We start from the raw sequence: 20551 nt of genomic DNA, 5'->3' as shown, positions 1-20551 counted from the left end.
TGGGTACCATTCCCGTCATTGGCTGATTAAGGGAAATCTCAATAAATTTTAACTCAAAGGGAAGCCACTAATGCATTCAGGAATTGTAATCCTGTATTAAAAACAAACAAACCCAGACACAGTTCTGCAACTGAGTATGGGGTCCCCCCCTCAAAAAAATAGGCATCTTTCAATAAAAGTGTTAAGTTATGCATATTTTAGTATTTGCTTTTTTTCCAGAACTCCTAATAAGTATCCCATAAATTCCATGGCAAGATCCAGAACAGAGACACACCTACACACCTCTCTGCCTAACCAAAACATAAATGCCCTGTTACAAGAAAATTAAAAGTATCCAATTTTGTTTCCTAGTTCTGAGTTTATAAGCGGCTTGCTTTAACGGATACAAAACAACCACAGTCACCTTTTCAGTTATACCCTCTGCTGATGTGCTGGAAGTTATGCAGGAGGGAGGGGCTCGGTTTCCAGAACGTTGGGTGCTGCAAGACCAGGCTTGGCGACATTGCAATGGAGTTTTAATCAGGAAAGTTTTGCAGCCGCCACAGTCCAAACCAGGCATAGGCAAACTCGGCCCTCCAGATGTTTTGAGACTACAATTCCCATAATCCCTGACCAGTGGTCCTGTTAGCTAGGGATGATGGGAGTCGTAGTCCCAAAATATCTGGAGGGCCAAGTTTGCCTATGCCTGGTCCAAACTGTACCAAAAGGGGAAGGTGGGACTTCCAGGCATTAACTTCCTGCTTTATGTCTCTGGTGTTTTGTGTTGAGTGGGCTGTAAGACACAGGAACTCCCTTAGCTCCACATTGCAAGAGAGTCAATACAGGCAAGCAAGCAAGCTCTTTTTGTTTCACCTTAGGCAGTCCATCCTTTTCCTCAGTATGGCCTTTGATGTGCCACCTATGCTGAAATTTCTAATGGGCCTGGTTCTGATTATCATTCCCGGCTTCATAAACCAGGAACAGCCATTTGGGCAGAGCCCTCCTCCCTTACCAGACCCCTCAAGCTACTTCTTCCTGTTGCGTACCATCTTTGCTGCTCCATTCCTGGTTTGCAGTAAGCCAGAGTTCCTTGTTAAATCTGAACCAAGAGGACTGTGGCCACATCTGCACTGTAATTCCGAAGCTGTATCACGCTACAATTCCCAGAGTGGTTTAACAAGCAAACTCTCTTCCCCAGGGAACACTGGGAATTATAGCTCTGTGAAGAGAATACTGGTCTCCAAACAACTCTCAGGATCAGGCATAGGCAAACTCGGCTCTCCAGATGTTTTGGGACTACAACTCCCATCATCCCTAGCTAACAGGACCAGTGGTCAGGGGTGATGGGAATTGTAGTCCAAAACATCTGGAGAGCCGAGTTTGCCTATGCCTGCTCAGGACCCTTAAACTATGTTTCCCATGACTCTTTAGGGGAAACCATTACTGTTTAAAATGGTATGGTGCTACTTTAAATGTTACAGTGCAGATGTGGCCTCTGCACATCACTCAACACAGCAGAATAACAAAGAAAGCTCAGTTTCCTGGTTTAGACATAATGGGAGAGACTGGTGAAATGCCTCTTTTTAATTGGAAAAGGGAAGTTGCAGCATCAAATTGAAAGTAAGAATGTACCTCCATCATCCCTGTTTCTTGCTATGTTGGAACTGCAGCTCTGGATAGTGAAGTCAACTTATTTGGTCTGGCTTTGGCATTGAACAGCTGCTTTCTTGATTAAAGGAGCATGAATTATACCACATTTCAAATGTCCTGCTATTAACTTCTACCTCACACACCTAACGGGAGCGCTGCCTCGTGGGGCACTAGAGAAAATGATAAATAAGTTGCCACAACTGAATTATGAGTCAAAACCACAAAGCTAACACACAGAGAACTAACAACTAAAGATGGGAACATAAACATCATCACCACCATCAAGTCCAATAGAAAGTGTCTGCTCTGTGCTTCATTTTCACTGGACTGGGAATCTGCAACATTAAAACTATATTCACATGGAAAGGGACTGGTTCTATAGAGTAATTTATAACCAAAGACACTCCCTTCCTGCATCTTATATTTAATTAAAGATCCACACACTATACCACAGGAATGGGCATGCCTGGAGTTTTGGCTCTCTTGTGCTGAAAGGGGGGGGGATACATTTCTATGAAAAGTGGAAGCACATCCAAGGAATTACAAAAAGCAGAAAAAAATAGTAATTCTGATTCTTTCTGAAACCCTGAGGTGAAGGAAGAACTTTCAATTTCTGCATCCAGAGACTGATTAATTATAGGTAAAACAAGAGACACACTCACACAAATATGTACAGTGCTAAGAACCACTGAGAAATCCAGTGTGCAGCTTTGCTCCATTTTCTGGCTATGAAGGACTGAAAAGACCTCCTCGTAACTTAGCAACCAACAGCATATCCACAAGATGAAATCCTCCTTCCTCTTATATAAAGTAAAGCCCACTTCAAGTTGCAATTTACCCCCACCAACTGGCATTTTATTCATAATACTATTAAAGCTTAAAAACAAAGCCCCCGTGGATAAGGATCTTAATGCTGGCATTTCTTAAGATCTATTTAAGGAAAATGCTGATGGACTTGAATGAAGGAGGGAGGGGGGAAATCTCTCATATTTAAAGAATGGTCGAGTCATTTATTTGTGGGGTGGGAAAGCTGTGGCACTCTGAGTGTTGTTGGACTCCAACTCCCATCAGCCTGACCCAGAATAGCCAATGGACGGGAATGATGGGAGTTACAGTCCAACATCATTCCCGGAGGGTGGGGTGCAAATTCTCCATTACAGTGGTACCTCGGGTTAAGTACTTAATTCATTCCAGAGGTCCGTTCTTAACCTGAAGCACCACTTTAGCTAATGGGGCCTCCTGCTGCTGCGCCACCAGAGCACGATTTCTGTTCTCATCCTGAAGCAAAGTTCTTAACCCGAGGTACTATTTCTGGGTTAGCGGAGTCTGTAACCTGAAGCGTATGTAACCTGAGGTACCACTGTATTGGTGAGTTCCAAGAACTTGGGATGTATTTATATAACATCCATATCTCTCTCTCTCTCTGCAAAATAGTTACTTTATACAAAACCAAGATGCAAGCTTCATATTAGAGGTGCAATGAACAAAATTAAGCTTCTGTTCAGTGCAAACAGCATTTCTAAGTCTATACAGTTACCAAATTCTAAACTCTCGGGTGCTAGTAATATCACACCAGGAGCTACTTGATGCCCATTGCTTTAATTTTTCTTTCAAGTACTGTTTCTGGAAAAAATTAAACCTATGTTGGGATTTTGGATCCAGATACTCTGTTGGATGTTGCTGCTAGAAAAAAAACAGTGATAAGGAACAAGCCCGCATATCACTGCCTTTCTGTTCAGATTTTAATATAACTTTGCAAAGGGGAGAACGGCTACTTTTTTTCTCGAGGAGATTCGTACATAATTGACTAAGTACTGATCCGATATAAATCTGATTCAATTCAATGGGCACCAAAGGGAACAAAAGGTGCTATCACCATGTTACAATAACATCTTCTGAAGTCAGTCGGTTTCATCTGAGTGGAGTAATGCCACCATGCATATACCCTTCATGTTCTTCGTAAACCAGAGCATCATGATCTACGGCAGAGGGGGGAAACACCTGTATTCGCCTGCACTGATGGTCCAAGGAAAGCTACTGTTTCTCAAGTTAGCAACCTCTTCACCAAGGTGACCTTCAAAGACACCAGATAATCCCCCATTGAGTTCTGAACCCCCATGAATTCATAAGCCTCCAAAGTAAATCAAGCTAATTGGACCATTACTCTAATGGGGATGTAAGAGAATGAGGATAAATACATTCCAAAATATAACAATGGGATCTTGACTACTTCATATTCCCTCTACAATTAAAGAACCTGCTTCTGGAAAAGTGGAAGGCATCAAACTCTGTGGGTGCCTCAAGTATCAAAGCAGCTGTGATCTGAAACTTACTTATAGTGGTCATGGAAGCGTAAAAGTCTGAAGCTAACCCTTCAAACCCAAAAATTGTGTTCGATGGCAAATATATTTCTTCATTAAGCAAAACAACCACAACAACCTATTTGCTGCTTGGTGTAAAGAGGTTCAGAAGATCCTGTTCGATGAAAGCTACTTGCATTCTCAATGTTACAGCGAAGTAAAGCGTCTCAGCACAAACTGTGGCAAATATCAGCAGCAAATATGAGAAAATGAAAGATTAAGGTCCCAAAATCTGCAGGACACCCAGTCTATTTATTAGAAGGCATGCAATATTTCTGTTCTTTAACATAAAATTATTGGAGCTAAGGACTTCACGAATGACTGCATTAAACTCTATTTGATGCTGGTTACTGTCAACCCACACAGACAGCTGCCCAAAAAACTAATTGTTAAATCACACACTAATCTACTGACATTCAAAGACTGCATCAGACACCAACACTATGTATAATATAATGCTTGTTTGCATTTTACACCGAAAACAGGCACAAGCTGGGAAGATCTGCTCCAGACATAGCCATGTGATGACCTCTGAACAATGTCCAGCTTCCTCTCAGGCGAAAGCAATGGGCTACTAGCAACATAGCTTCTCCAGTGTTCACTTTAGAATTTGACCATGTCCCCTCATAATATGATACTGAAAGAACAAGCTCTGCTACTATGCCAGGCTGGCTGAAGGCTACAACAACACATGAAATAAAAGGAATATTGAATCGATAACTTTACAGCTGCAGAACTTTCAGCCACAAAATAGGAATATACAGTATATGAATGCTAACACAAAGTGTCTTGTTGCTTTCATATAGAGCTATTAATCTCAGAATGAAAATTCACTCAGGCTTCTGTTCAAAACCCCTTTGGCCCCAGCCTAACCAATGTGATGCTTTTTAAAATACACCATCTTCCTTTTCAGTAGTTCTGAAAGCAACTTGCATGCTCCGTTTTTAATGGCAATAAAAGAATAGGATACATCAATCACAAAATAGAAACACAAACCCATTTACTTGTTATTCATTCATCCCACTAATTTCAAACAGGTCTTAACCACAACTTATTGAAGTTTGGATAAAGGGTACAATTTTTCTAAACCACTGATTTCATCTTATAAGAAAGCAAAAACAATATTTCTACTCACCACCTGATCCCTGGATCATGGTTCCTGATTTCTGGACCTCATCGAATTTTGTAAAAATGATGTTCAACCTAGTTTGCAAGAGGGAAGATAAAACAACTGAAAAATCAACATTGCAAAACTTCCAACTGAGAATGCAGACTTTGGCAAAGGTTCGCTGATATCAACCAAAGTATATTTGTGCTGTTAACTTTAATGAAAGAAAGAAAAAACTCTTCCTTCATTAGTCAGATATAGGTGTTAAATGAACAAGAAAAAAGGGTACACCTCAGAAGTGCATACAAGCTGTGAATTACATTATTCCAGAAAAAGTTCAGTACATTCTACAATCTTAGCTTTCTCATTTATTAAAACAGCAGGTGTGCAGTCCTTATAGTTAAGCACAGCTGACAATGTTCCCAAAGATGCTAACTTTTCAAATCTCACAATTTTCAAGTCCACATCATAATTCTGAGATTTTCTTTATTCATCCTGATTGTCAGACTACCAGACAAAACAAGTAATGTACAAATTATAGTCAACTGAACAAAACAACATCATTTTCAAACTACAATCGTTCCAATTTGCTCAAGGCTTTTGAACACTAGGGATCAGGTCCAACCAGTTATAGCACTCAGCAGATGAGAAGAAAAGGAGGCTCAGAGTTTAGCAGCGGAAGAAACTGAAGAGCGCTGGAAAATAAGAACATCAAAACCAGAAACTCTTCACTCACCGAGACTGTGGCAATCCTTTTTTGCTGAGATCAGCCCTTACACGTTCACCTACATGTCTGTAGATTTCTACTAGGCTATTTATTGCTGCATCGCGAACCTAAAGATCCAAGAAAAGAATAGGGGGAAAGTTTTATACATGCAATTAGATAAATCCATAAAGTAATAATACTGTTATATAACTGTCAATATTGCTGTCCAGGTCTAGGCAGAATTACATATAGGAACACACCTGACTCATGTCAAATCCCCCCCCCCTTTCCCCCAATAATGTTCACTCAGACTTACCTGTTTCATTCCTCTGCACCTGTTCTATGTCACTGGCTGATGCCAGAAAAGCAGGGAAATAATATGACTAATCCATAAGGAAAAGAGAGGAGCAGAGACCTCGACCATGTCTAGTTTTGACCTCAAATTTTTAAGAACAAAAGCTTTTCACACAGTTATGAAAACAAACCCCTCTGAACTTCCCAAGGGAAGAAATCTGGTAGATAATAGGCCACCACTTTGGCAGCTGAGTAATATAAACAGGAACACATATTTTTTTCCTGTAAGCATATGATAGCATCCTGATGGCCACTAATACAGATGCCAACACAAGCTGGTATGTTCACCCAGAGCCTGATGCACAAGCTTCTAAAGTCATATTATGGCAAGATCAGGGTTCGAGAGCCTATGGCCTTCCCAAAGTTGATAGATTCTGTCATTAGCTTCATCCAACACAGCTAATGGTCAGGGATGATGGGACTTGCAATTCAACAGCAAACGGAGAGCCACTGGTGTCATACCCCACCCCCACCCCTTTTAGATAGTCTCCTTAAGGCTCACACTAGAGAAAAAATCTGGAGTTTCTCAATCCTTTGGTTGGCTGGCATCCTTCTCAATCTTACAGGTAGATCGAACTCATCACCTCTTGCAGACAGAGGAAGAATCACCAGGGCTCAATTCATTTAAATTGGGAGTGGGATTAAGGCCAAGCAAGTCAGAAGCAAAAGTAATCTATCACAGGGAACAGCAGCAGTTTACAAAGACTAGTGAGCAAACTGGTACAGAGACCAGTCAGTTATATTCTGAGCCACTGGTTTAAAAAGGTTTCCTTGCTGGTCTCCCTGAAGCCAGTTTTCTTCCGTATCAAGAGGGCAGTGGTGTGGCATACCAGTTTAAATCCCTTCCTGGTGTACCTTAGGTTTCATATTCAGCAGGTTCAAGTCCTGACAACGAAGCATGTATTCCCAACCCTCCATCCATTTAAAAGATGTTCCCTAGTATTTTCAGCTCGAGGAAGAGTTTGGTGCCACTTGAAAGCTTGTATAACACACGGCGAGCAGCAGTCGCTTTTAATAAAAAGGCTCATTTTATGTTAATTTTGTTTTAACAAACTGACATGGCTGCTTGCTTTTGGCCAGCACTGAACACTCTTTCAAAGGCATGAACACTCTTTCAAAGGGACAGCCCTATCTTAGGATCAGATTAAGATCCAAAATGAATCAGGGAATTATGCACACAAAATGTTAAGAAAAAATTGTGTTACTAGATCTAACCTCTCCTTCTCTAGCCTTTCTTTCCACAGCAAATTGCATTTCGAAAACCAACCCTCCATTCTTCCTTGCTCCCTCTAGGCCGAATCCACATCCATCCCACCAGCTATATTTCCCTCCCATTCCCATGCCAGCTCTTCTACATTGCTCCTCTTCTACCCCCCTGACCAAGCATGGCTCAGGGATCTCCCTATCTCCATGGCAACAATGGGTAAAAGGAGAAGTACTGTGTGGGAAGACCATGGAGAAAGAAGACTCTGCCTCTTGGCCAGCCCAGAGACTCAGGGAGTGAACCTGGAGGCAGGGTTGTGGACCCTCCCCTCTGCCCAAATAACTCACCTATGCCTTTTCAACTGCCACTGCCTAAGAGTACAACTGCTCACCGGCAGAGTTCTGGAACTTGGACTCCTACAACTGGCCATAAGCATTCCACCAACTTCTGACGGCGAGAGGACATGAACCTCTCAGTCTTTTGTGAGGCACTCTTCTAACTCTTCAAACAAACAGCAAATCAAGTCACCCCAAAGCAGAAAGGCAGCTCGGAAGATAAAGAGACTATAGTCCTTTTCGTGTCAAGGGGGGCATCCCGTGAAAACTGGGGAGCAACACCATTTTGAAGACCACTGGAGATCACCCAGGAAGGTACCCTATCTGTACTGTACTGGAAAAAGAGTTACAACGTTCCAGACTCTGAGGCAGGTGACCATTAAGCATGCACATTTTTAAAAGCCAGGGGTGCCAGAGTTTCCTCTCTGCATCATTAGCAAGTACATGCGGTGCTTGGTTGACTTTACTCTCTTTCATCTGATTTTCTCCAAATATGTTTATGGAGACCAGTTGCTAGACATGATGGCTATATACTACCTCTAATATCAAAGGCAGCATGCCTCCAAGTATCAGTTGCTGAGGAACATGACTTTGTGGTATTGTGCTCATATCCTGCTTGAGGGGTTCTTGTAGGTATCTGTGGTGTCAGAATGCTGGATCTTGTATTCTTATGCAAGTGTGTGGGGATTTCCCCCGTTAATCAACACACAATAGTTATATTAAACTACACTAAAGAGAACTGAAATAATGTAAACAATTTATACTAATAATAATCATCATCATAATTTATTTCTACCCCGCCCATCTGGCTGGGTTTCCCCAGCCACTCTGGGCAGCTTCCAACAAAAGATTAAAAATACATTAAAACATCAGTCATTAAAAACTTCCCTAAACAGGGCTGCCTTCAGAGGTCTTCTAAATGTCAGATAGTTGTTTATTTCTTTGACATCTGATGGGAGGGCGTTCCACAGGGCGGGCGCCACTACCGTTTGTTACTGTTTGTTAATCAACACACTACATTTATATTAAATTCCACTAAAGAGAACTGAAAACAAACGTAAAGGATTTTTATTGTTTCCCCCCTTTTTTATATTTTAAAAGAATTTTTATTGCAAAGTAAATACATCAATAACAAGCCATACATAAAGAATAATATAAGAAAAAGAAAAAAGAAAAAAGGAAAGAAAAGTAGACAGTAAAAGAATAAAAAAGTATATTTCAATACAATAAATGCTGTTTTACAAAATAATAATAGTAATGGACTTCCATCACTCTCACGTCACTTCCTTTCACATTTCATATTTTATCTGTATTTCAGTATTATTTTCATCTTAACAGATATGTATATATATGTGTGTGTGTGTGTGTTTCCCCTTTTCCATTCAGTTTGTTACTGTTTGTTAATCAATACACTACATTTATTAAACTCCAGTAAAGAGAACTGAAAACAAACGCAAAGGATTTTTACTGTTTGTTAACTACATCTAACTCTTCTTTTGAGAGAAGCAGCTTACATGAGACTTCCAGCTGTCTCCTAGTCAGGCCCACACTTCCATAACTTCACCAGGATTATCTATGAAGTATTATACTAGGTGCTCTTGGATCAAGGCATAGCCAGCTAATATAAATAACATTGTCATCAATCACAACAACTAAATCCAATTATTGCTGTCAGTGGGTCTAATCAACACTTCCTGAATTCTGCCCAACAGCTGGACTAATGGCTAAAAAAGGAGGCTAATGAATCAATGGGGGAAAACTTCAACGACATATAAAACCGGACCCTCAGAGTTGCCGCCTAACTGCTTTAAGCCCATATCTAACATATAATGACCATCCTTTGACTGGACCAGTAAAAAAAATGAAGAATGATAGAGCATATAGGTTTCGGCTGATTTGTTTATAAATTAAGAATAAAAATTTACATCTCTTCCCCTGATTCACCTTCCTAATCATCCATCCTGTGCCTGCAACAGCACAGCAGAGTTCATTTCCTGAGCAGGAGCAGCACAGAGTATTTTATGGAGTTGAAGAAAATCTCTTTCCCATTACAAGCAAGGTCAAAAAGAAGCTTTTGCCGCTGGGCTGAGCAGAAAACACAACAAGATGCAAGTGAAACAGTCTGGAGAGAGGGAAAAATAAGATCTTCTAGAAAGCTGTTCTAAAAAGCAATGATGTTTCAAGTCCAAGGAAGCCAAGTTTGAAACAGCGACTTGTGTAATGATGCTGAACTGAACTAAAGAGAAATTCTGCAATGCTTCTCATTTCCTCACTGTGTAATTTACGACCAGAGCAGTCATTAAAATCATGTTATATTTCATGGAGTGACTCCACAGCATTTTTTTAAGTGCTATCTAGCTAAAAATAGACTATCTGCAGTTAAAAATAGAAGACCGGCCATTTAAATTTGTCGCCTTTTAAATATAGCCAGTGTCGGACACAAAGCAAGGGTTTTATAAAATGCTATAGCCAGGATCCAAAGAAACTGCTTAGTACACCCAAGGCTACTTTTCGCCTGAATTTCTTGATTAGAAGCCCTTCATGGAACATACTGCGACTTTAACTCAAAAGTGAACCAATTGAAAATCAAGGTCCCCTTCTATATTAATTGTTTCAACCATCAGAGGTCAATACTGATGCAAATTCCATTCTCTGCAGCTTTGATGCTATAACTCTACAACAAGAACAGGCAGCAAGTGATGGATTATGATCTGATAAGATACTGAGTCCAACCCCCTTGGCAAAGGCCAGCCGTAATCTTTGCTCAAAGAAGTGCTTGTGTATTTAATTGGTACAACACTGATTTAATTTCAGCCAAGTGGTTTATTTCCGGAAATACACAGCCTAAATGGCTCTCATATGGCAGTAGCAGGAAAGTAGTAAGATCATTTCTAGGGAACTGCTATTAGCCTAAGGGTACAACTTAGGATTCAGGCACAGAAGCGGTGAGAGGAGAGGTAACAAGGAAACTCGTGTTTCAGATACACTTCCGTTAGAGCCAGAAAAGGTGGGGAACATTGTTGACCATCTGTCCACTATTGAGCTAGTAGGTGTGAAAGCGTGGATATATGCCTAATTATTGTGTTTGTTGCTAGCAGTAGTTGTATTTTTTCCTTTTAACTTCTAAGTGCTGTATAAAGATTTCTTTTTTAAAAAAAAAAAGGATAGCTCCTGACAGCAAAAGAAAAGGGAATGGGGAGGGAAGAGAAAACCTAGCAAATTCAGGTACCAATTCCTGAAGTTATCATTATCTCAAGTATAATGAGCTTTCCATATGCTACCATGGCAGGTTTAATATTCTTTTGGTACTGTACAAAACTCTGAACAGATTATGCCTAGGATACCTTAAGGACCAGCTATGACCCAAGCCAATCACTGAGATCATCTGCGGGAGCACTATTAGCAGAACTGGTCCAGCCATTGGGCAGGGTGAGGCCACTGCCTCAGGCGGCAGAAGCCCCCACAAGTGCCCCATCTGCCCTGCTGCCTCTGTCAGAGGCAGAAAACCAGCACTGCCAATTTTTAAACTATTCATAGACCTTTGAACTATGCCACTTCTATGGGCAAGAGTTGGCGGGGGGGGGGGGGCCCTCAATAACTTTTCTGTCCAGATTTTCACTGTTTGAAATATGGCAACCCTATTATAGCATAACAACTCAAATCCTTCCCATACATGTTGACAAAAATCATACCTACCTCACCTGAATATGGAGGCAGATAGTATACTGAGTGAGTTCATTTTAGAGGCTTGATTACTGGGTAAACTCCACAATTCTGCCCCTGGCACGGAGTTCCATTATTTATCTTAGTAACATCATGGTCCCCCTGTCTCTCACTGCTGAGATCTCTCCCACTGCCCCATAAAACTATATGCAGCCAGTTTTATGGCACTGCAGAAACATTACACCACATGCAGAAATGAAACCAAACCCTCACTGAAGGCCATTAGACATTCATTCATATAACCATGTTCAAAACTGGCACAACAACTTCAGCACAGGAGTAGACATCATGCTCCAAGATCAATGAATGAGAAATCTCAAAGCTTGCAATTCCACACACCTGCCACCCACAAGCATTTCTTGGACAAATTTATTGCATGCAATTTAAAGGCTGTATCTGAAATAAAATTAAATAAAAAGAAAATCTTCCCTATCCACCACAGTCATTTTTCTCCTGGGGGAATATATTTAATCAAATTTGTTTCACTGCAGACTCACCTGGCTGTTTGGATCTCCAAGTAAATTACATATATGTGGCACAATCTTGCTCAGTGTTAAACTCTGAGCTCCAGATCTAAAGACACAAAGGGAAGGGGGAGGGAGAGAACAAAAGATGTGCTAAGTATTTTGAAATGATTTTGAATGTGAATATTGTTGTTATTATTTATTATTATTAAATTGTGAATTGGGGAAACCCAGACAGATAGGCGGAGTATTAATAATAATAATAATAATAATAATAATAATAACAACAATAATAATAATATCTTGCCCTTTCTCCCAAAATAGCCCAGGGCAGCAAAATATGCTACAAGCTCCAACTTACGCATTGAGTGTTGCAATAAGGCAGAGGCAAATTCCTTCTCTAGTCCGGAAATTCTTGTGTTTGAATCCTCCCAAAATCCTGTCCCATACGTACTGCCACAGAGAAACAAGAAAATAAGAGAAAGATTAACCTAGACAGGCTGCAGTTTTTCGTTTTGTGATTCTGAGTCTTGTAAAGTCCGAGGAAGAGTGTCAGGGGGTTGTGTGGGTTGCTATTCACATGCACCTGAGAAGGCATTGATGGGAGTGTGACTAGTAAACTGTTAATTTTTGTTTTTCTAATAACTCCTTTTTATTGGGTGAGTGGTAACCTAGCCCCTTCTCATATTGCCTTAGGAAGCTAACTACGCAAAACCACCACACAGTGATTCTCCAGAAAGTCCTATCCTGAACATCTACCCACAAAAGGGGAACTGAATGTATGTTAAGACAATTAGGACTAGAACTCATTTGGTTGCCCATAAAATAAGCATTTCAAATGCAGTGAGTACAGCCCTTTAGGTAGATTAGGTAAACAGGAACACTCAGTTGACTGGTAACCACTTTCTCTTAGTTGGTTTAAATAGAGAATAGCTTTCCATGCCAAAAGAATTGCTAGTGTTTTGTTTGTTTCAAACAGGATGCATCTACTGGAACAAACCTAAAACTGATTTTTGTACTCCCCACCAATTTAACACTGATGCATCAGCAATGACAGCTCTAGTAGGTCATTTAAGAGTGACGCATCCGTTGAACTCTGAGCGATAACGCTGTCTCCAAAAATTGTATTTATGTGTTTAACAGCTCTCAGCTACTTTCAAGGGTTTCAAACACAAAGCGGAGTTGTCTCTGCAAGGGGTACAGAACGGGGCTTTGCAGCTGCTCCACTCACCACAGGGCAAGTCCCCTGATATCTGTGCACTGTGTGCAGACAGTTGAAGAACCAAAAACTGTGAGCGATTGCTCATGCGCAGGGGAACCTTCCCAGAGATCTAAGCTGTGCTACACACATGTAACAAATGAAGGGGGCCTTAAAGTGAGAATGGCATGCTCCATTAAATGCTAAATATTTGTCTTCTCAAAGTATGGAGATGAATGTCTTTGTATGTATCTACTTCGTGTACACTGTTTCTCTGTAATAGGCTATTTTTCATTAAAACATGTGCAGTGACCATTATTTTAAAATACGGTACTGTAAATATTCATGTCTTTCCTCCCCATCAACCTTCCAAGGAATTAAATTAGGATACTCAAACTGTGACTACTGCTGCTGCTGAAAGACTCCAGAAGTAAGTGTTACCTCAGTAGAGAGATGGCCAGTTGTTCAAACAGAATGTGATAGAGAATATAATATACCTGCCCCCCTATAAACAATTTCATTGAGGAGTGAATTGTGAGGAACAAGCGTTTTCCCAAAAACATTGTACCTGATTTCTTACACACCGTTTACACAGAACTTATTCACCCCTGTTTTGCATGGTGCTTCCACAAAACTGTTTTGAAACCTCTTGGTCCCAAATCAGGAAAACCATTTGGAATTTATAGCCCCCAACTGAGTGTAAAATAAAAATAAAAATCAGTTTTAAATTTGTTTCAATGGGATTTGCTTCCAAATGAGTGTCTGTAAGATTAACATTCTTTATAGCTGAAAGCAATTGGGGAAGGAATCTATTGCAGCAATGTATTTATTTCAAGGCTTTTCACAACAAAACAGGCAGGTAGGTGGTTCAAAATAATTCACAGGTTTGGGTGTATTCCCTAAACTGCATACAGATTTTGTGAAGATTCTGGATTCCAATCCCTCTAGTAACTTTATTATTAACTATTGCACTTCTGAAGCAGCAGACCATGACAGTTCATTGAAAGCTTTTGCCTTTGTGTGCCGAGCAAAAATGCTGCCACCACAACTGCAATTCCACTGCAATTCAGTCTGCAGGATGCTGCCTACGATGGATAGGTAGCACTCAGCCTATTTGAAAAGCTGCATTTTTCTAAATGATCACAAACCAAAACCTTCAAGGGATTCTTTTCTTGGGAGTTGCTTACTTGTATACTGAAGTTGAATATTTCCAGGAACTCACCTGAGGGCTAGCAGCTTGCTCCATGATTTTTAGCAGCAGTGCCTGATCCTGCTCTCGGACCGAGTCTTTCGAATCCCCCAGTCTGTCAATTAAACTCGGTAGTACTAAGGGCAAAAAGCACGGCTGATTAGGGGGGGAAAGGGAGGGGTATGGAAAGACAGAGCTGGAAGTACAGAAGAATTCTATGAGAACCCAACCCTTCCCACATATTTCAAGGTGTCTTAAATAGTGGGTCTGGCAAGCTACTTACATTAATGGAACAGACACTTGCCAAGGATAACAGGCTAACGACAAGGCTACCACACCATTCTCATCAACAGATGCGCATGCTGTGACTTTACCCATGTGAACTTCCCAGTGACATTGACATGCACTTGCCACATGTGCTAGCCCATTTGCATATAATGATCGAACATTAGGAGCTGAAGTGAACCTGTGAATTGGCCAGCAAGTTCCTTTAAATATAACCAGATACACATGGGAAGCAGCCATGAGTAAGTGCTTTCCGCTCGGTCCATGTTATGTTCAAAGCAGGTCTTACACAAACCGCAAGGCCTTATGCCCCAGTCTATAATCTGCTCCACTGATGGTGAATCAGTGTTACCTGTGTGCATTTCCACAATTCCACATGCAACACTGGGTGCAGAATTTAGAATCTGAGAATCCAGCTTTCATTTAATGCCCCCACAACAAGAAACCCAGCTTCTTGCCCCTTTTGTTCTGAAAATAAGCTTAGAAACAGGATAATGATAAATTGGCTTTCCAATTTAAGCAGTTTCTAAAGGAACATCACCAAACTAATGATTCTAAACTCCATGGCACACAATAAATGTTATAGAAAGAATGAACAAAGAATATAACACCAGTGCTCAGAGATCTGCATTGCTTGCCAATCTGCTACTGGTCCAGGTTCAAGGTGTTATTATTACAATTATTACAAAGCCCTTAACAACTTGGGACCAGTTTACCTATGAGAAAGCCTGAACCCATATACACCCACCTGACAGCTTCAATTGGCAGAATTGGCACTAGTATAAGTGCCACATAATACCCATTCTGCATTGGTAAGAACTCTATTGTTGAGTGTGGCAGCGCCTACACTTTAGAACTCCCTGCCTGTCAAGCAGGTGCCTTCACTGTACTCTTTTTGGCACCTGCCAATAATATTCTTGTTTAGGCAAGCCTGCCTAGATGCTCAGAAATACTAGTGTGAATTTTAATCTGTTTTATTATCTTAACTTTTTGTATGTTTTAAAGTACTGCAAAAAAAAAAATCTTGATTTTGTTGTTTTAATTAGTAATACTATTATACAATCAAGTGGTGTGTAAATTTTATGAAATTAATATATAAACTGGAATCCAGATTCCAGTTAACACTTTACAGCCTGTCAACATAGCTGCGGCTCAAAAGGAAAATGCTCTGGTGTGTATACATGCAGACAGACAAGTCCCAGACTTCACAATCACAGTTGTTGCAAACTGCTATTTCTTCATAGTTGCAACAATTTAAGAAAAGAGACTGCAAGCTGGAAAATAATATCAGCAGAATATTACAGAATAGCATGCAATCAAATACTACATCTTTTGGCTCAGCTAGTCCCAATGACCTTACCTGTTCCAATTTGGGCTTTAAATCTATCTTGGAGCCGTGACACCAGCGCAGATAAGATGTCCAAGCCCAGCAGGACAACCTGAGAGAGAGAGAGAGAGAGAGAGAGAGAGAGAGAGGTAAACATAAAGCGTGCAAACTGAACATGAAAGTTAAGCACAATGGAATAGGGCTCCCTGCTGCTGCATTGCTACACACTACTACTTTTGAACATTTAGAAGTAGTAAATTAACAGCTATGCATTTTCAGCCTGGTGTAGGGCAATGTCTGCCTCTCCCCCCCCCCCAAATTCAAAAGTTCACCTTAAATTAATAAATTCACAAGGTGGTCTTGGCAAACTGCTGCTCACCATCTGCAAAATTGACATAAGGCACTTGTAACTTGCTACAACTACGGACAATAGTTATTATGTTATTATGTAACTAAAGGAGCTATATTACTGCCTATGTTTGTAGAGCCTTGCATTTGTCTTTGTGTTGTTGTTTTGTATTTTTATCTAATGCACTATCTAATGTGTTATTTTGTTTCTAATTTTGTGACTGACTTGGTGTGTGTCACAGAGAGAATGAGGTTAACAGGTGGCTAAGAAGTGTAAATAATAGTAAAAAGAATGCAAGTACTAGACCAAAATACTTGTTTTGAATGCCATCCCAGACCCACTTTCCTGGGAGTAAGCCCCACGTGACTCAATGGGACTTACATCCAAGTAGACATATCATGCTGCTAACAGTTCCAACAGGGGGAAGGCAGTTTACTGAGACAATGCTGGCTTCTTTCTAACACATCATTTGTTAGTAGAGGGTATAACGAATAACTCTTGCATATATGAAACAACCTATAAAAGTGAGTTCTCGGCATTACCGTTCATTGTTAAGTGACATTGCTGGAAAGTCACTCTATAAAGCCAGCCCTCGCAAGAAGTCTGCTCGGGTTGGAATGAACCTTCGACTTAACTGAGAAAACCATCAGACCCGAAATTCATGCAGCCTCCACAGAAGCTTCTGTGTGTTTGCAGCAAGAAACTTATCTACGGACTATTTCTTCACAGTGTTACTCGAAAGTAAGTCCCCGCTGCGTTCAGCGTGTTTTCCTCCTATGCATCCACAAGTAAACGCCCATTTAGCTTTGCTACCTCCGAGTAAATATGCGTCTGGGGTTTGACAAAGTAATCTGTTTGTGGACTGCAGCATTTTATTTTATTAACCCCAAAACTCTCAGCAGCCGATGTGATTGAACTAACTCTGCAAAACAGCAAAAGTCCTCCTTTGCAAGAGGCGTCGCCGGCTGTTCGCCACGAGCGGAAGCGAAGGGAGCCTCTTCCCTCCCCCGCCCCGCCCGTGCCGCTTTCGAATCCCTCTATGCAAATGAGCATCGCTGCAATGCACTGTGGGTATCAGTCCGCAATCGCAAACACCGGCCTCAAGAGCGGCTTGCTTTGCAATACGGAACCCGGGACCCCGCGGAAGCCTCATCCCCACATCCGAGCGAGGCGGACGCCGACGCGCTGGTCTCGGCCGCGCACACCCCGCTCGCCATGACCTCAAGAGGTTTCCCGGCCACCCGCCCAGATCGCCGCGGCGCCCGCTCGCTAACCGTCCTTATCTTGGGGTTGCGCTACTGCTCAATGAACGTCTAGTGAGAGTAGTACTGCTAACACCTACACAACACGTGAGCATCCCTGGGGTTTCTACCCCATTGAGGTGCAATTTTTGGAACCTTTACTGTCTAGTAGCAAAATAAGAATTTATAACTCATGCGATACAAACCCCAGGGGTGCTCGCACGTAGCACAAGTACTATTTTCGCACTATAAGTTTGGTAAGCAGTAGTAGAACCCCACTCAGTTTCATCCACTTTTTGAGCTTTAATAGTATAGTAAAACTATTCGCATTTCACCATATGGTTAGAAAGTTGCTTATTAGAGAGAAAATACAGCACGCGTTTTCGTTTTTATTGTGTTTTCAAATGCTACCACTAGATGATGCTAGAGATCACTTGTAAAATCTTTGGTAGAAAAAGCACCTTTGCTACAAGATATATTTATAATCAATTATTCTTGTAAATATGTGCACTATTGGTGTTCCCAACATACATGGGGTGCATTTGTTCTGTTCAAGGTTTGCAATTTGGAGGACACTAGTCCATGAGCCAGAATTAGTAAATCAACGCCAAATTCGAGTTATGAGCATGAGGAATGCTTAATCATGACAGAAAAAGGTGCACCATTTCCTCATTTAACTGCAATTATCTTTTGCACAGCGGAGAGCAGTATGGCAAACGAGAAAACTTCAGGCTTGCAAAGCATTGATCTAATCTTTAGGTTCAACCATACAGGCTACTCTGCCTCCCTTCGGGGTAAAGAAGGCTCATCCACTTCCATTTGCAAGGGCAGGAAAATACTCTGCAGTTTTAGCAAGAAGCGATGTAGTCATTTTCAACACATTTATCATCCATGGCCAAACACCAGCCTAGAATTACCCATTTCAGAAAGGGGAATTGAATACTTGACCCATTTTTACAAGACTGGAGAAGGGGAAAACTATATGGAGGATTTGAGGCCAAGCAAACTAAAACAAAACATAATCTTCAATCATAATTGTTTTGTTTATAAGCACCAGCAGCATATGGGTTTTTAAAAAATCTATTTCTGCTTCACTCCTTATTTCACTATTTCTATACAAATGCAGGTTGTTCCTGCATTTACCTCTTTCAATTTTACTAGGGGCTTAAGGAAGGAATCGCTCCTCGTCCTCAAGATTTTGAAGCCATGAGCAAATTGAGTCTAAGGAAATTAACATCCCAATATGTTGAGCCACCATGAAGAGAAACACCTCACACATCTCCAATCATCCAATCGCCAACCTTTGGTAAATCGACAGCTCATAGTACCTCAACTAATGAATGTTCAGTTGAGATTTTCAACCAACAATAAGGCCATTTTTCTTTCAAGAGCGTAGAAAAGCCACCTCAACCTCAGCTGAAAACGGAACAGGGATCTTTACAAAATAATAATAAAAATAACTAAATCTCAAGTCAAATTCTGTAAGAACAACCACACTAGTCTCAAGCAGAAAGGCAACCAAAGCACTACTGCATCTTTATATATAAAAAATCCCCTCAGGAATTCAAAGTTGGAACTCTTTTTGAAAAGCAAATTCAAAAACATGCTTTGGTAATGATGAAGTAGGCAGAGGAGGGTGGGAAGAGACTTGGAAAAGCTCAGGGGAGATATGAAAAAAATATAGTAAGAAAAGCCCGGGGCAGAATTAATAAAGCAAAGTGAGTCACTATTGGCACAAAAAGCAGAGGTAGCAGTTTTTGGGGTGCTCAAGAACTGTATTAGAGCAGTACCATAAAAAGGTAAAGGGATCCCTGACCATTAGGTCCAGTCGTGGCCGACTCTGGGGTTGCGGCGCTCATCTCACTTTACTGGCCGTGGGAGCCAACGTACAGCTTCCGAGTCATGTGGCCAGCATGACTAAGCCACTTCTGGTGAACCAGAGCAGCACACGGAAACACTGTTTACCTTCCCGCCGGAGCGGTACCTATTTATCTACTTGAACTTTGACGTGCTTTCGAACTGCTAGGTTGGCAGGAGCAGGGACCGAGCAATGGGAGCTCACTCTGTCACGGGGATTCGAACCGCCGAATTTCTGATCGGCAAGTCCTAGGCTCAGTGGTTTAACCCACAGCGCCACCCACATCCCTCAGAGCAGGACCATACTAGCCAACAAAAATGTAACAAAAGAGTGAACTGTGATAACATCTCTTGCTTGTCTGAATCGTGTGTGTATACGTGTGGACGGAAACCTGTGGCTTGAAGGTGGCTGGAATGCAGCCTGCTGCAGAAAGGTTAGGAGCTACACCTTTTGCTCTTTTGGCCCTTGGCTCTGTTTGCCACTGAAATACGCACCCCCCCCCCAATGTTGCCCATGGGGGAATATGGCTCTAAGACTGATAAATGTTCCTCAACACTGGGCTAGAAGATGGGAAACAAAGTGTGCATTGGGGGAAGCTGGCTGATTGTGAAACCCTGCAGTCTGCATTTGGTCCCAGCCTTAAGGTGGAATAGGTGAGGAGGCAGCAGACATTCAAAAGAGGCTCTGTTAGGTGCCATGAAGGCTTCCAGTTGCATCAAGGGCCGCTGCTGGAGAAGTAACAAACTACCGTCTATCTCACATGTTTGGAAATATCAAGATTCTGGAAATAGGTGCACTTACCCCTACGGTGACCTTTAGATAAAGCCTAGCCTATGCATGCAGCAGAATGAGTTGGCTGAGTAGACAGCAGCACTTCAGATAGCAGGTGAGGGAGGCTTCTGAATGCATTGTGACATGAAAAACAAAAGTCTACCCTTTCCAATTGGAAAACTAACACAGCATGGAGATAAATGTTCTACCTGCAGCCACTTCACTTCTCCCTTCTCATTTTTTTTATTTTTTGCTGCTGCACCATTTTGAGCTAAGCACGTCCTCTGAACCCAGGCTCATGGAGCAGCTCTCTCCAGTCCATGCACAAGCAGTAAACCAAGGACAAGCACTGATTAAAGCTCATGGTTAGAAGGGAAAGAGCTAATACACAGCCCAAGTTTAGATGACACACTTGGTTAAACGATGGCTTACTGGGAAGGAGTGACATTG

The 20551-nt window shown here is 41.4% G+C and overlaps 1 protein-coding gene and 1 long non-coding RNA gene across 22 annotated transcripts in view; one reads left to right on the top strand and one right to left on the bottom strand.

The window, feature by feature from the left end:
- The window catches only part of CLASP1 (cytoplasmic linker associated protein 1), a 163330-nt gene that overhangs the window by 97090 nt on the left and 45689 nt on the right, over positions 1 to 20551 (bottom strand). For 16 of the 21 annotated variants that reach the window (XM_083584369.1, XM_083584380.1, XM_083584388.1 and 13 more), the window contains exons 3-8: positions 15916 to 15994; positions 14304 to 14407; positions 12245 to 12336; positions 11917 to 11992; positions 5834 to 5931; positions 5125 to 5192 (exon numbers count right to left, since the gene is read on the bottom strand). In XM_083584369.1, coding sequence (XP_083440495.1) covers positions 5125 to 5192; positions 5834 to 5931; positions 11917 to 11992; positions 12245 to 12336; positions 14304 to 14407; positions 15916 to 15994 — 517 coding nt within the window. The other 5 variants (XM_083584378.1, XM_083584381.1, XM_083584383.1 and 2 more) reach the window with 2 other exon arrangements.
- LOC310749456 lies at positions 7948 to 10016 on the top strand. The gene is made up of 2 exons (XR_014541638.1): positions 7948 to 8064; positions 9409 to 10016. It is a non-coding gene; the product is annotated as an uncharacterized lncRNA (long non-coding RNA).

This window comes from Podarcis filfolensis (genome assembly GCF_964270895.1).
Source record: "Podarcis filfolensis genome assembly, chromosome: 1".
In the NCBI taxonomy this organism is placed as follows: domain Eukaryota; kingdom Metazoa; phylum Chordata; class Lepidosauria; order Squamata; family Lacertidae; genus Podarcis; species Podarcis filfolensis.
The sequence above is the reverse complement of the archived record's forward strand: the minus strand, read 5'-3'. Positions and strand labels throughout refer to the sequence as shown.